At 41.5% G+C, this 16,140-nt stretch overlaps 1 protein-coding gene across 2 annotated transcripts; it reads left to right on the forward strand.

The window, feature by feature from the left end:
• Positions 1–5,788: 5,788 nt before the first annotated feature.
• Positions 5,789–15,996, forward strand: LOC144024218 (leucine-rich repeat neuronal protein 1-like). Of its 2 annotated transcripts, none has more exons than XM_077530374.1 (2): positions 5,789–6,077; positions 12,895–15,996. In XM_077530374.1, the coding sequence occupies exon 2, from the start codon at positions 13,106–13,108 to the stop codon at positions 15,251–15,253; it is 2,148 nt and encodes a 715-aa protein (XP_077386500.1). In that variant the 5' UTR covers positions 5,789–6,077; positions 12,895–13,105; the 3' UTR covers positions 15,254–15,996. The 2 variants fall into 2 exon arrangements, with proteins under 2 accessions (XP_077386500.1, XP_077386498.1); XM_077530372.1 differs by having other exon boundaries at positions 5,789–6,061.
• Positions 15,997–16,140: the final 144 nt, after the last annotated feature.

Here is a 16,140-nt window from a genome sequence, read left to right on the forward strand (position 1 = left end):
AAAAAGGAACAACTGACGATAAAACATTTTCCAACATGCTTGGGACATTTTGTTCAAATGAAACCATGTTTGTCTTTGTCCATAGTTGCAAAAGGAGTCTTTTCCTGGTGTTCAAGCTGGAGTGTGTAGAATTCTTATATCCGCTGCAGGGAATTGTTTTGGATTTTTCACTGCAGTTAGTTTTTATTCCATTTTGAGTGTTGCTGTTTTTTTTTTAATTCAATTAAGTTTTGATTAGTTTTTATAGTAAAATTATTATTATTATTATTATTATTATTATTAGATTATTCCTCTATTTCCCCGTGCGCCTCCACAGCCCAAGTTAGCTTAGCATCTAGATGTTATGCGAATAAAGAGTTAAAATCTTATTTGTGTCTGCATTTTTGGGATCCAACTCCAGAGCGCAATATGCACAAACAGCCTGGGTGAAGAAATTGAGTTTGAGCTACAGTGAAAACAAAATCTAGGGCATTAACTCAACTCAGCTCAACTCAACTTTATTTATAAAGCGCTTTAAGAACAGGCGTTGCTGTATACAAAGTGCTGTACATAAACAAACATCAGTTTTGCGCTAAACAAGAACAAAGCAAACATTGTGAAGTGCGAATACAGGTTTTTGTTTTTTTGTTTTTTTTACAAATAAATACATTTTACATCAGTAAATAAATAAGAAATAGTGAATAAAGAGATAAATAAATACATAAATAAGTAGACTAAACATCAAACTCATACACACCACAAAAAACCAAGAACATGTCTCATGGTGCGCCAAAAGCCAAAGAATACAGATGTGTTTTAAGACGTGTTTTAAAAGAGGATAACGAGGGGGACTGCCTAATATTTAGTGGAAGGTCATCAATAGCAAAGGCTCGATCTCCTCTAAGCCTCCGCTTAGCCCTCGGTACCTCCAATTGAGTCTCGTCTGCTGACCTGAGGCACCGGGCAGGTGTGAAGGGGAGCAAGAGCTCGGCGAGATAAGGTGGGGCAAGACCATTTAGAGAGTTGAAAACAGATAGAAGAATCTTAAAATGGATTCTAAATTTCACGGGCAGCCAGTGAAGAGAGGCCAGGATAGAGGTTATGTGTTCCCACCCTCTTCCGGGCACCAGTAAGGAGACGAGCAGCACCATTTTGGACAAGCTAGAGACGCTGCAGGGAGGACTGTCTGATCCCAAAATAAAGTGCATTAGAGTAATCCAGCCGAGATGTAACAAAGGCATGGATTACCATTTCTAAGTGCTGCTGAGATAGATATCAAACATGCAACCAAACTGAACTCTGATATGGCTATAGCAAAAGTAAAGACATCACCTACTGTATTTTTCCTGAGGGGAAAAAGAGGCTTCTATTTGCTCAAGTGGATGATGCACCAGGTAACTAATTGAGGCAAGAGCTATTATTTCGAGATATACAGCATTCAACTCGACTACAATATACGTACTCAGCATGTGACAAGTAAAAATGGACGTCAACTTAATTACTTTAAGCAATTAAAAAGGGATTTAGTGATGTTGTTAAGTGGCTCTGATTGGTTGTGGGATAGCACGCCAACGTTTACTGTAGACTAATATAAAGTGACATGAGTAGCTGGAGTCAGGACCTCATCACCTCTGTGGCTATTAGGACAAACTCCCATGAGGTGGTCAACACTCCAACTCATCTTCAGGCCCAACAAAATGGATGTAGGCATTTAAATGACTAATAGTTTACACACAGCTGAGGACTTACAGAAATATTATCAATAAAAATAGGTGATTATTTGATCAAGTTGAGGCACAATTTAAATATAAGTTGCAACATGTAGTATGACTGCTTTGCCCTTTTCTAAAAACAACACATCAAGTACATGAATGATATCAATCAATCCCATAAAGACTGATAAAAGCTAGCGGGAGAACAATAAAGACCCGAGCTCCCAACGGTGTTGCAACCCGATGCAATAAATTCAACCCCCGCAAAGCTTATAAGCTTCAATTTGTGCCGAGAGCTGCTGATTCAACTCAACTGGGGGGTTGTGTTGCAGCTGTTGTGTTGTTTTGTTGGATTTCATTAGATGGTAAGGTGAGACTGTTCCACCGTCCGCATCTGCAACATTTGTCAAATGCGAGGCTTAATGCCTGCCAAAGGGTACAGAAGTTAAGAGGCACCGTATACCGGCGACTTTATCAACATGCTGCAAAAGCTGTTCCATTTCCAGGGGCAAGCGTTTGCTGTAGTCACATCCCAGAACAGCCTCAAGCTGTTTTGATCTACACCTATTAAGATGGAGCTTAATCAGATCGCCAAAGAAAGAGAGCTTGTTTGTCTTATAAGTAAAAAGTGTTTTTACACAAGGGGAACAGTATGTTCTTTGCAATTATATGAAAGGAGTGTTTGTAATTCACGTTCTGGCAACATTCATCCCCTCCCGACGTAGCTCATGAGGCCTGACAAGGAAAACGACACCTTGTCTTTGCCTCAGACGAGCGCGAAGCTGCAAAATGATGAGAGGCCTTGTGAGAGGTAAAGCAGGGGACACGCATTTCTATCTAACTCCTTTCCCCAGATGGCCATGTGGCAGGAGCTGTGTGATCAGAGATCTAATAAAGCGGCAGATATGCTGCAGCTCCTTTTCCTGGAAGGGAATCGTTGCCGTGGCAACCGCACCCCTTGCATCGCAGGTTAATAGTGGGAAATTAGGATTTGCCCGACTGTGACTCGCACACCAACTTTGAGCTGCACTCCTGTTGCAGAAAGATGTGAGCTGCGCCTACTGGGCCTCCATTACACAGCAGAAGAACAGTAAGCAAAACTTGGACTGCTAGAATTACAGAGTTAAATATGTGGGAGTTAATTTTAGCTCCCAAAGTGTCATTTTAACATTTTGGGCATTAAGTGTAAGGGTTATTTCACAGAGGTGATCACCTAGAGTTACAGTGTTAGATGAACTCCTCCCTCACCTGCACTTTTCCAGTCTTACCGCCATTTAACTCCTCCTCCTTTCCTGCTATTTTTTTCACTCACTCACATAAACACGCACACAAACTTACATGGTCTCCCAGGCGTGGAAGCAAACCCACGCCAACCAGCACCGAAGGCAAGTGGCGGTTCCACTTCTCAACCTTTCCTGCTATTCAAACAAAAGGAGTTTGGATCCATGATGTCATTTTCACCCACAGAAAAGACTTTGCTTAACATGCTCTCATCAAAACAAGCGTTTTCAACTTGTTGGATGGTCTTCAACAAAGTTCCATTAAGGCTTGGACTAGTTGCCAGTCAATCGCATGAGACATATAAACAACCATTCTTTCACTCATTGTCAGGGTTACCTGTTTGACATCTATTAAACATGACACAAAAAGGAGAGAAGACAATCAGTTCAGGGCTTGCGAGGAGAGAGGAGAGGAACTGATTGATACAATTCACTCCTGCACTCTCTGAAGATTCCTTTCCGCACCCTCTCTATTTATTTGGTTTTCCATGTCCTTTCCACGCCCCTAGTTACATGGGTGTTCCAACCCTAAAAATGGCAAGTTATAGTTGGAACACAGTGTACTTGTTTGTCTATGTTTTGTGCATGTGAGTGGAAGATTGCTGAGTACATGTGTGGTCAAGTTTGCAATCATTTCTTAACAGAAAACAGGCGACCTCAGCAGACTGGCTCGAACCATTCTGCTGCGTTAGATGTTGTGGTTCTTCAGCGTTTAAGTCATCTTCAAATAGCCACGCTATGTGAATGTGAGTGGGAACAGAGCAAAGCATTCTTCATTGCAAGCAGAAGCAATTCTTGTTTGCAGGCAAAGCAGTCTTTATTGCAAACAGAAGCAGTTCTTCATTGCAGCAAATATATGACAAGATAACATATATGGCTAGGCTATGTGAATGTGAGTGCAACGCAAACATTCTTCATTGCAAGCAGAAGCAGTTGCAGCAAATGTATGCTAACTTATTATTTACAATTATTCCTACACTCATTCAAAACCCGACCGCCTGTCTCGGGGCAGGCTGCGAATTAAAAATCACTGTACATCTCCCATTTAACAGCTAAATCAAATATATGGTACAGCATTAAATCCGGATATAAGTGGGGCTTTGGAGCTTGCATGTGAGCAGTTCCTCTTACAATATAAAACAGTGATTAAAAAAATTTCAATGACAAGGGAAAAGATGCGGATTGATGTTTTTAATCTAATCACGACTGATAAGAAGCATTGCAGTTCAGTAAAGATATTTCCTCAATTTTGATGACAGCAGTACTTTAAAGGTCAGCGTCTCAACTTTATCGCTGCATCCGCATCTTTGTGCTTAAACACTCATTTATTCAGGCTGTGTCTTTAAGTTCACCCCGTCTGCATGGGATGTCATGGCAGTTGAAAACAAATGCAAACAACAACGCGCCTTTATGTCATTTTAGAAAACAAGTCTAAGAAATTTGCACAGCGGCTTATTTCGGTTCCGTCTCAACTCGTTGTCTTTCTTCTCTGGCTACACTGTGGATGAAAAAAAGCAGCCGGGTTGCTCCCAAAGCTGCAGCTCAGACAGTAAATGATAAAACGCTGTCATTTCGCTGCTCCCCTCAGAGACGAGGAAGCAGAGGAGGAAGAAGCCAAACAAGTGACAGCTCAGAGAGAAAAAGACATTTCTCTCTTGTGCCTTTCTGTTTGAGGGTGGTTGAGATTTCAGTCCTTATCTGGCCAAAAATCGGTTCGCTGTCACATTATGTAGGCCTGTCTGTTTATTTATCCATTGACACTGAACACCACAAAACTACACTGCCCACAACACTTTACAATTGGTAACTGTCGCCTTAATGCAAGAAATATTGCCGATAAGTAGAGTCTACTATGTAGACTTAAATAATCTTGGAGGGACACGTTGCAAAAAGCTAAACAGCCAGTTATTAACATATTCTCTGTCGTGTGTGATTATGTTCATCTGACCGTTTATTGCCACCAACAAATACATTTGTCAAGTATATTTTTCAAGAAGGTGGCATTCTGGCACATATATCGAGTTGAAACCTGTGTGTCACATGGGCTAGGCTGAGACGTCACTCGTGCAAGAGTAGAAGCCTTTTTGGCTAGATTAGACCTTCTTCCGCATCCAGCAGAAAAGGCTCCACAGCTGTGTACTCGATCTTCCAGCCACATAAAAAATAACGAATTTATTTTGTGGCCTCTGCTCTGATGGACATTATGGTAAAGACCACATCGGATATTGGTACCTCAAAACCTCATACCCGTGAGGCAGGCTTGCTAGCAAATAGGATGATGATGATGATGATGATGATGATGATGATGATGATGATGGTGATGATGATAATAATAATAATAATAATAATAATAATAATAATTTTAGTACAGAAATGTATCGATAAAGTCATTGAGCCTTGATGCCTGGTACTCTCTGCAGTTTAGTAAATAGATTTTGCAGCCTATATAATAACACTTCTGATTCTGCACTGGATTGGCAAACTATCCAATGTGTGAACTTGATTATTCACAAGACTTAATATGCAACAAAGTTGCACTTGTATCTGAATTGGTTTTCAACCAAAGTGCAAGTACTTCTATGAGCTTTAAATCAAAGTTAAATCTATTTTCAAACTCGAAAATAATAAGTTGCATTGAAAATAATGTAATGAAATCTGTGTTACTCTTCACCGCAAAGAGCCTTGAGCAAAGAACCTTGAGACGTAAACAGATCAATAAGATGAACATTCAAACAAGGACATTTACTCCATGTAGCTGCTACTCTATTGGTTCCGCATGCCCGTGGCTCCGCGTACCCTCTCTAAATAAATTCGCATGCTCGGACGAGTATAGGGAGGGACTTTTTGTTCCCATGGTGTCGGTAAGCGAGCAGATGGTGAGGCTGCACTGGTACCGGTGTCGGTGTCAGACGCTGACCTGCAGCAAGCAGATGCTCGTCGCTGCAGTCTCGCCTTACGAAGGATCTATTGCGCTGATTGCTGTTTTTTAAAAACTTGCTGAAATTTGAGCATCGAATCGCGCACCATCGTCATCATCAGTGTGGAGGAGCTGCGGTTGCTGTATGGGTCACACGTTCCGCTCAGCGCTTCGTAAGTGAGAACAAATGTGCGTATATGCTCAGAAATGGTCGTTTATGACGCTCTGCAGAGCGATGAGTAAAGCTTAGACAAAGTTAGTCATTTTTATTACTGTATTTTGTTAATAAAAGGGGAAAAATTATTTATTTTATTTTTTTTTACAAGGCGTTCTTTACGTGGTCCTCGTGCAGCGCAAGCTGCACATAAAAATAAATAATTTCGTATTGGCGTCAACACAAAGATATAGGCTATTTGGCAAAAGCAAATCATAAAATTACGTGAAGGATAAATTCATTTATTATGATTGTATGCGGTCATCAGCAGCTACACTATGTGCACTGAGGGAAAACTCCAAAAAACATGTTCAAGGACATTACAGTATGCGTGACAGATGATTGTTTTGAAGCTTTGTGTCTACAGCGAGCAAAACAAAGCACGTGCAACTGCAGTGTTATTTCAATGTTTAGACTAATTGGGCCATATGCATGAATGAAGTTAATCCATTGTGCTTCATTCTTGTTGTCTACTTTTTTTGACATTTTAAGTGCACTTGACTCTGTGATTACACCAACAATGCACAAACTGCAGTGTCAGAGTACAGCTGTGGTGACCATCAGAACCATTTGCATGCCCATGAGAACAGACTGGCTGATCTCCAGATTTGGGCAGATGTCAGCCGTGAATACTGAAGAGAGAGTGCAGACACTTGGGGTGAGCATTGTTAGGGGATCACCTTTGTCAAGTGGGCCATTGTTTCATTAGCTGCGCTACACCTGCTATTAAAACCAAACAACAACAAAGTGGATGGAAAACTCAGTGGTTAATTTTGGAGTGAAACAAGTCAAACGTAATGTTTTTGATTTGGATTATTTTTCGACTACAACCCTACAAGTTTGTGGTGTTTACTTTGTCTCGGCAACAAAAGGATACCCACATGTCAGGTGACGCCCATGGGCCAATGATAGGAGGGCTTTATGCAATGTCCAACATGCGCTCAGTTAGTAACGTGGAGAAACAAAGGAACATTTCAGTTTTTGTGTTGGTGTGTATTGGACCATTGTGCTTTAACTGCGCAAAGAAGAAATCATGCTGACCACATGAGTGTAAAATTGTCTTCTATATGGTTATGCATTAAGTTTTGCCCCCTAATCTGCAAAAAAAAAAAAAGAGAGAGAGAGAGCGGAAGATGTGAAAAATGAAGCAAAGATATAGGCAACTAAACAGGCTGCATCTTAATTTTAAAGGTCTCTGAATCACACACAGTAGTTGCAGAGTTCTCCCCTTTAATTTCATGTCATGGTCTTTTCATATTGGCCCATCTGTCCTCCCCTATGACCTTCCCGCTTCAGCAGAGCCGCGCATCCGCTCCCTCCTTTCGGACACGCATCTATATCTCCTGCTCGGCTCTGCGGCTCTGCCATCAGCAGCTGCACCAAAGCCTTGTGTGATGTGAAGTGAAACTCTTGCATACTAATAGAGCACCAATAGGATGTCTCTCAGGGTGGCTAGAGCGGAGACCTCATAGTGAAAACATCAGGCGGCGAGGCTCAGTTTATCCATGATTCTGGAGCGCAAAAGAATTAATTGCTGTCTGTCTTGATTGTCAGTCGTGTTTGCGTTAACATTCTCATGAATGTAGTCTTTGGCAAATCCATTTGGCCCACTTTTGAGCATTAATGCCAGTATTCTCATTTGGTTATGAAACGCACACGATGGTGGCATAGGCGTCACCATGGTGACGGCATGCTAGTGCGCCTGTGTGCGGCTGCTGAGCCAGAAAAGGCTGTTTATATTTGGTGCCCAGTGAAAAGGCAGCTCAGAATCAGGGGAGGGGGGGAATGTGGTTCTCAAAATACCAATAAATGACTAAATGGACATCACAACAAGCTGTTTTGTAGTCTGTTAAACATGTGTTGAAAAATATTGTATTTACACATATGCGGCATAAATCAGAGCAACCTCATTACGTCGTCACAATTACATTAGGCTGTCTTGTGACATGGTTAATATCAGTGACCGAAGAGGCATGTTGTAGTTAGATTTGTGCGTGTTATATATGTGAATGGGTACTTGGATTAAAACCTCATAAGGATTGGCTAAGCAAAGAGAATAAATCCCTCCTGCTGGAGCCTTCAATTCAAACAGTCAGTTGGATAATGTCAAGCTGTTGAGGGATTTTGCTGCCTATTCCTTTTGGGTTGTGGCTGTTCGCTTGTCCCGATGTGTGAGGCAAAAATTATTCTGTCAAAGTATAGCTATACTTAAAAAAATAAAAAAATAAATAAAAAAAAAGCTAGCGACGAAATAGGCAGTATTGGTTTCACAATGCCACATCATTCCACTGCTTCAGCCTGCAGATTTAATAATGGCTTCTCAGGATACAGATGCTGCTGTGTAGGCAGTGAGGGAATTAATCTCAAACCTAATCTCTCTCTCTTCCCTCAGAACAAGAGTTCACAAAGGTGTTATTCCACCAAAGCCATTCTTACAGCCTTTTGCTATATCAGGCTTCACTCTAGGAGAAATCATCCTCCGGGTTCCCACATCTCCCCCATTGATATTCTTGTCAGGTCACGAGACAAGCGTGGATATTTGCTCTTAAAGTTTGTTTCATCAAAGAAACTAAGTTTTATTGCCATTCACTAACAGTAATGACGCTGTTGTCATATAACTTCAGAGAGCAGAAACACATTTCCAAAGTAACACTGCAATGTCATGTAAATAGGGATGTAACGAGAACGGCAATATCGTGATATTATTAAAACTGCCACATATATCGTCGTCGTCGCGTCACGATGTTAAAAGCAGCACGTCATGGAAATAAAAGTCAGGTTGATTTCCATTTGTGCAGTTCTAGCACCCTCTGTTGGCTAGTTTTTTTTAGTGCAAGTTAATTTTCACAAGACATGTTTTGGCCCTTCTATGTTTAAAATCCACGCTAATGGTCAGATGAAGGAGCATGTACAGTCTTCCCTCACTATAACGCGGTTCACTTTTCGCGCTCTCGCTGTATCGCAGATATTTTTTTAAGTGCAGTTTTGCATATTTTTTTACAGTAATATACCCATTTTATAAAATTTATGAAGGTTTGAACATTGTCAATGTTTGAACAAGAGAGAAATGTGAGAATATGTAAATGCCTCAATGAGAAAAGTGTATAAATTGTGCGGTCGGGGATTTTAGAGCCTTAAAACATTTATAAGAGTTGTAAAACATAAAGCTAACTACTTCGCCGATTTCATTTATTGCGGGTATTTTTTGGAACCTAACCCCAGCGGAAAACGAGGGAACACTGTAATGTGCTTGTGAATGAGTCAATACGTGTAGGAACTCAATGCCTCTATATTTTTATATATATTATATATAATATGTTTATATTTTTCATTGCTGTAATGTACAAAAGCACAATATTGTGTTTTTTTAGTATGAGCTTTTTTTTTTTTTTTTTTTTTTTTTTTACACAATATTGTGACCTTTTTTGTATCGCCAACCTCTCCACAATATTGTGATCATTCATAACGTGATAATATCATAACGTGATGTTTGGATATCGTTACATTCCTCAATGTAAAGTCATCACAGAAGAGTGGAAGCTGCTATAACAGCAAAGTGTGAACCAACTCTATAATTTCATCTATTTTCACTTCCTGTGGTGTAATGGCCAAGAGTCCCATTAGCTATGAATGTGCTGCAGTGATTATGAAGCAGGCCATCAGTGAAATGGGCCAAATGTGCCCAGCAGTGCTTCCTTGGATCAACAAGGTCAACGCAGCAGAGAGGGAGAAAGAGAGCGAGAGAAAGGAAGAGCAGGTAGGGATGGACGCAGACACCCGCAGCGCTGCCAGAAACCTGACTCCAGGTGTCAGAGATTCATGGCCTCAGCACGACAACAATTATTCTGGCTATCTCGTTGAATTTCATACCTGAGCAGCAAGGGTGATATGATTGCAGTTTACACTAAACAAGATCATAACAACAGACAATCAGACTAATTAACTAAGGAACATCCTGGCTAATTAAATTGAAGCTGAGGTTGATTCACTTGGCAACCTCCTCAGTCATCATCTAAGAAGTTAAATACATCTGAGAGTGAATCATTTGTAGAGACAGACCAGTTGATGCACAGCAGGTGTTCATAATATAATAGTGAGGCGGCATGGTTCAGTGGTAGAGCCGTCGTCTCCCAACCCAGTGGTTGTCCTTGAGCAAAATACTGAACCGCCTGTTGCTCCTGATGCTGCGTCATCAGGATGTAAAATGAGAAAACAGAAACTTAAAACGCTTTGAGTACCTAATAACGATTTTGTCTCAGTTATTTGTGTCATGATGTGGATGTGGGGAATGGACCCAAAGGCGGATAAACCAGGCAGGGAGAAAGACAGGAATGAGAATAATTTTATTGATGGGAACCGAGTAGATGACTGGACTGAACGTGACAGGACTGGACGGGACGTGGACAGACTAGGCATGACATGAGAGAGGAACACTTGACTTGGCATGGTGTGAGAGAGGAACACTTGACTTGGCATGACGTGAGAGGAGTAGACGGGGAGACTTGAGTAAACGTGGACGAGAGAATACTTGAGAGAACACTTGGCGTGGACGAGCGAACACTTGACCAGAACGTAGAGAAATTTGACCAGGACGTAGAGGAACTTGACTCAACAGCAACAAAGCACCATGACAGGACAGGACAGGACAGGACAGGACAGGACAGGACAGGACAGGACAGGACAGGACAGGACAGGACAGGACAGGACAGGACAAGGATCCCTCGACGCGTGAAGAAACCCCACTGACTAAATACAGCACTAATGAGACACTAACAAGACACACCTGGGAAACACAGCAGGCAGAAGGCACTAATTAGGTCAACACATACTGGCAAGGGGAATGACACACAGGTGGACCTACTCAGACATAACGAGACAGTGGAAACATACAAGAACACCGGACAAACAATACACTCACGAAAATAAAACAAAACCCAACCCAAACAAAACTGAAACATGACAAGTTGAACACAAAGTTATCTCTCTTTCTCTCTCTCCATCCCTCTCTCTCTCGGTATACACACACTTGTATAACATATACACACTGTAGGCGGTGAGAGATATTTACTGGTTAAATACCTCCAACGACTTACTGTACACCTTCACATCGAACAATAAGCAGTGGACATAATGGAGCTTTTAATGGCTTAAGAGCCCGATATTTCCCTCAGGGGTTGAGAGGCTAAATCTTCAACATTGGTGCTTAGTCACAAGGTGGGCATAATGGCACACCAAAGTAATAATTCTACTGCTTCTGTTGGTTAATCAATTTTTTTGTATCACCTTGAGAGTAGCACTTAGAGTAGTATCACTTTGAGTGTAGCACTTACAGTAGTTTGTTAGGCTGTATGTGGATGTTTATACGGGGGGTTGTGAAAGTCGTTAGCTTTAGTAATGTCACTTCAATTCTCATACAGAAAACAAACAGAAAAAAACATATCATGTCACTAATTTCATGTGATACTACTGTGTACTGTATTATGTGTCATCTTTATCCAAAGCACAGCACCGACATCTCAAAAATGCTTACGCATCATATTTTTATGGCTTTCTGTCATGAGCCTGCATCATGAGCGGAAAGTGATTAGCAGTGAAGAGCGCACATTCTGTGTTTATTAAGCCTGTTGTGTAATGGGCTCACAGCCATAGCTGCTGACTGGGCCTGTCACACACGCACATGCGCGCGCACACGCACGCTCAAGTGGAGCAGTGACACTGGGCTGGTATGCGCATAATCTATACCACACTGGAAAAAAAAAAAACATGGTTATCTCTGTTGAGTTGGCTGGGGGAAAAAAAAAGAAGCAGAAAACCTGACACAGAGTACTGTCAAATAACAGTGTGCTTAATTAATGAGGCACTATAAGAGAGCTAATATTTTGGCTGACTGAATATGTTGATGAATTCCTTTTAGGCATAGGGCTTAGAAACAAAAGGAATGTAAATATAACTGCCAAACAGTTACCTAATCTACTACATTTTTCTAATTATGTTATATTAATTAATTATATTATTTGTTTTAGCAAAATGTACATTTAATTTATTAGCACTATAACAGCTAATATTTGGCTGACTGAATATGTTGATGAATTCCTTTTAGGCATAGGGCTTAGAAACAAAAGGAATGTAAATATAACTGCCAAACAGTTACCTAATCTACTACATTTTTCTAATTATGTTATATTAATTAATTATATTATTTGTTTTAGCAAAATGTACATTTAATTTATTAGCACTATAACAGCTAATATTTGGCTGACTGAATATGTTGATTCATTCCTTTTTAGCATAGGGCTTAGAAACAAAAGGAATGTAAGTATAACTGCCGAAAACCTAATCTACTACATTTTGCCAATTATATGATATTCATTAATTATATTATTTCTTTTAGCAAACTGTAGTAGCCTTCTAGCCTCTCAGTGCATTTATTAGGACAGATATGGACAAGTGGCGAAAACTATGGTCTGTATCTAAAGGGAGGACTCACTGCAGTTAAAAGCTACCAATATTAAAATTAATCGACAAGTAATCAATTATCAAAGTAGTCAACAAATATTTTAATAATTGAGTCTTTTTTTTTTTATTTAAAATTGTCCAAATATTTTGGTTTCATCATATCAACAGTAATTGTTCACTGATTTCTGGATTTCCTTCATGAAAGAAGACTGATTTTCAATCCACTTGATTACTAAATTCATCAGAACTTGTTATCTGTCATAGTTTAAAATGACAAAAAAATTATCTCAGATTTATTGCAGTTTTTCACTGTTCTTCCATATTTGTCTTCTGTAGGTTTCCATCTTGGGAAAAGAAAAGGAAAACATCTGCGGTTGAGAGCACGTGTTCTTGAGGGTTCTATAAGCAGAGATATTATTGTGGAATAGAAGAAGAAATTCATGAGGATTGCTGGCCACAGAGGAGACTAATGCTGAACATTCCCTCCAAGCCTTTACTTCCGAGACTGGCTCTCATTTAAGCATTGTTTGAGAGGAGAGCAGACAACATGGCGCTTGGCTGCCTGCCTTGGCCACCTCGACTCTGGCTGTGCATGGCCTTACTTGTAGCCTCTCAGTTGCCTGTACAAGCCACCGACTGTCCTCATTTGTGCGTATGTGAGATCCGACCTTGGTTTACCCCCCAGTCGACCTATAAGGAGGCGACAACTGTGGATTGCAATGACCTGAGGCTGACACGCATCCCGATCAACCTTTCAACAGACACCCAGGTGTTACTGCTCCAAAGTAATGCCATCGCTCACACTGGGGGCGAGCTGGAAGCCCTCCAAAACCTGACAGAGTTGGACCTTTCCCAGAACAACTTCAGCTCTGTGGAAGCTGTAGGCCTCAAAAGCATGAACCATCTAACCACCCTGCATCTGGAGGAGAACCAGATCAGCCAGCTCCAGGACAACTGTCTGGGAAATCTCTCTAACTTGCAGGAGCTCTACATTAACCATAACCTGATTAACTCCATCTCCTCTCGCGCATTTGCCGGTCTGCACAATCTGTTGCGCCTTCACCTAAACTCCAACAAGCTTCATGTTATTGACAGCCGCTGGTTTGGAGAAACGCCTAACCTTGAGATCCTCATGATTGGGGAAAATCCAGTCATTGGCCTTTTGGACATGAACTTCAAGCCACTCGGAAGTTTGAGGAGTTTGGTTCTGGCTGGCATGGATCTTACTGATGTTCCTCCAAATGCATTTGTAGGCTTGGACAACCTGGAGAGCATATCTTTCTATGACAACAAACTGGTCAGAATTCCTCAACTGGCACTGGAGAAAGTCCCCAATTTGAAATTCTTGGATTTAAACAAAAACCCAGTTCACAAAATCCAGGAAGGAGACTTCAGAAACATGCTTCATCTCAAAGAGTTGGGAATCAACAATATGATGGAGTTAGTGTCCATTGATCGTTTTGCTCTGGACAACCTACCAGAACTGACCAAGTTAGAGGCAACAAACAATCCCAAGCTTTCTTACGTCCACCGCCTGGCCTTCAGGGACATGCCTTCCCTGGAGAGCTTGATGCTCAACAACAACGCCCTCACCGCTCTTTACCAGCATGCGGTAGAGGCCTTGCCGAACCTTCGGGAGATCAGTCTGCACAGCAATCCCTTGCGATGTGACTGCGTCATCCAGTGGATGAGTTCCAACAAGACCTCGGTACGTTTCATGGAACCTTTGGCGATGCTTTGCACCTCCCCGCCAGAACTCAGGGGCCAGCGTGTTCGAGAACTAAGATTGCTCGAGTCCTCCGAGCAGTGCATCCCACTGATATGCCACGACACCTTCCCCAGCCACCTCAATCTCAACCTTGGCATGAGCGTCAGTCTGGACTGTCGGGCCATGGCTGAACCTGAGCCTGAGATCTACTGGGTGACCCCTCTTGGAAGCAAAATCACGATGGATACTGTGTCGGAGCACTACCACCTGAGCAGCGAGGGGACTCTGTGGCTATCTCACGTACAGGTGGAAGACTCGGGGCATTACACCTGTGTGGCCCAGAACATAGAAGGGGCTGACACACGGGTGGCCTCAATTCGAGTGAACGGAACCCTGCTTGACAGTGCTCAGGTGATGAGAATTTATGTGAAACAGACAGAGTCCCACTCCATCCTTGTCTCTTGGAAAGTCGACTCCAATGTCATGTCCTCTAACATAAAATGGGCCTCGGCCACCATGAAGATCGATAACCCGCACATCACGTACACGGCCCGTGTACCCGTGGACGTTCACGAGTACAATCTCACTCATCTTCAGCCTGCTACAGAGTACGAGGTATGCCTCACAGTCTCCAACGTCCACCTGCAGACGCACAAGTCTTGCGTCAATGTAACAACCCGTAGCGCCACCTATGCCCTGAACCTGTCAGAGCAGCACCCGAGCGCTGCCGTGCTAGCAGTCATGGCTACCGCGTTAGCCTTCCTCAGCCTGGCTACCGTCGGCATCTACACGGCCCGCAGATGGAAGAGAAAGAACTACCACCATTCCTTGAAGAAATACATGCTTAAAACTTCGTCCATCCCTCTCAATGAGCTTTACCCGCCGCTCATCAACCTGTGGGAGGCTGACGGAGAGAAGGACAAAGATGGCAGCTCAGAGGGGAAACCCTCTCCTGTTGATACCACACGTAGCTACTACATGTGGTGAAGATGTAGCAAGGAGGCCCTGTCGCCTCTTCGGCAACTTAAACAGACAAGAACTTCTGACATTTTGGTGCAAAAGTCACCAAGTTGTATTGTGGGCTTTGCTGAAACGTGGCAGAGAGAACAAGGAGATTTTTAGTAGTATAGCGTATCGCGCTAATTCTTCCTATTTCTTGTTTATTTTCAAGGAAGCAGCTGTATTTAGCTTCAATGTTACTTTAGTTGCTATGCTGTATCTGTGGTGCATTTCTAACTCACATTTACTTGGGTTAATAATACTGCAGCAATGGCCAGAGGTCTTGTGGCAGCATTAGTAATGATGAGTCTTTTCCTTTCTGTTTTGTAAAACAGGTAAACTTTGTGCACCAATAGGTACTGGAGTTTGTTTAAACTTCGACAACTAAAAGCTGACAGCGGGTTTTAGACGTGTTACATTGTCTACTGAATGTTAGCGACTGTGCAGTAATGTTGTATCAACTATACCTTTCAATTTTCTGATTTAAATAAAAATAGCATTTTAGTTTGCAGGTAGTTGTGATGTTAAATGCTAGAAATACAATTGTTAGAACCTTTTCCTTTTTTAAATGTATTTTTCAAACATTGAACAATATAAGGTTTTACCTTCGTTCTCAGAAAAAATATGGGAATGTACTTTATTTTGCTAGGATTTTTGCTGATTGGTTAGTTTATTTTCCACATGTAATATGTTATATTGACATTGCCAAAATAAATACGTTTCTGACTTTTTTTGTTGTTGCATATTTGGTCTTTGTTTCCCCTCATATTTCAGTTTCAGCATGCATTTTTTACCCATATAAACATGTTTTTTTTTTTTTTTAATTATTTTAATATCAAACAAATGTCATATATGAACTAATAGTGATTATTCAT

This window comes from Festucalex cinctus, chromosome 8, assembly GCF_051991245.1.
Source record: "Festucalex cinctus isolate MCC-2025b chromosome 8, RoL_Fcin_1.0, whole genome shotgun sequence".
In the NCBI taxonomy this organism is placed as follows: Eukaryota; Metazoa; Chordata; class Actinopteri; order Syngnathiformes; family Syngnathidae; genus Festucalex; species Festucalex cinctus.

Excerpts from the sequence above, each read along its gene's own strand:
- LOC144024218 (XM_077530374.1), top strand. The coding sequence starts at position 13,106 with ATGGCGCTTGGCTGCCTGCCTTGGCCACCTCGACTCTGGCTGTGCATG.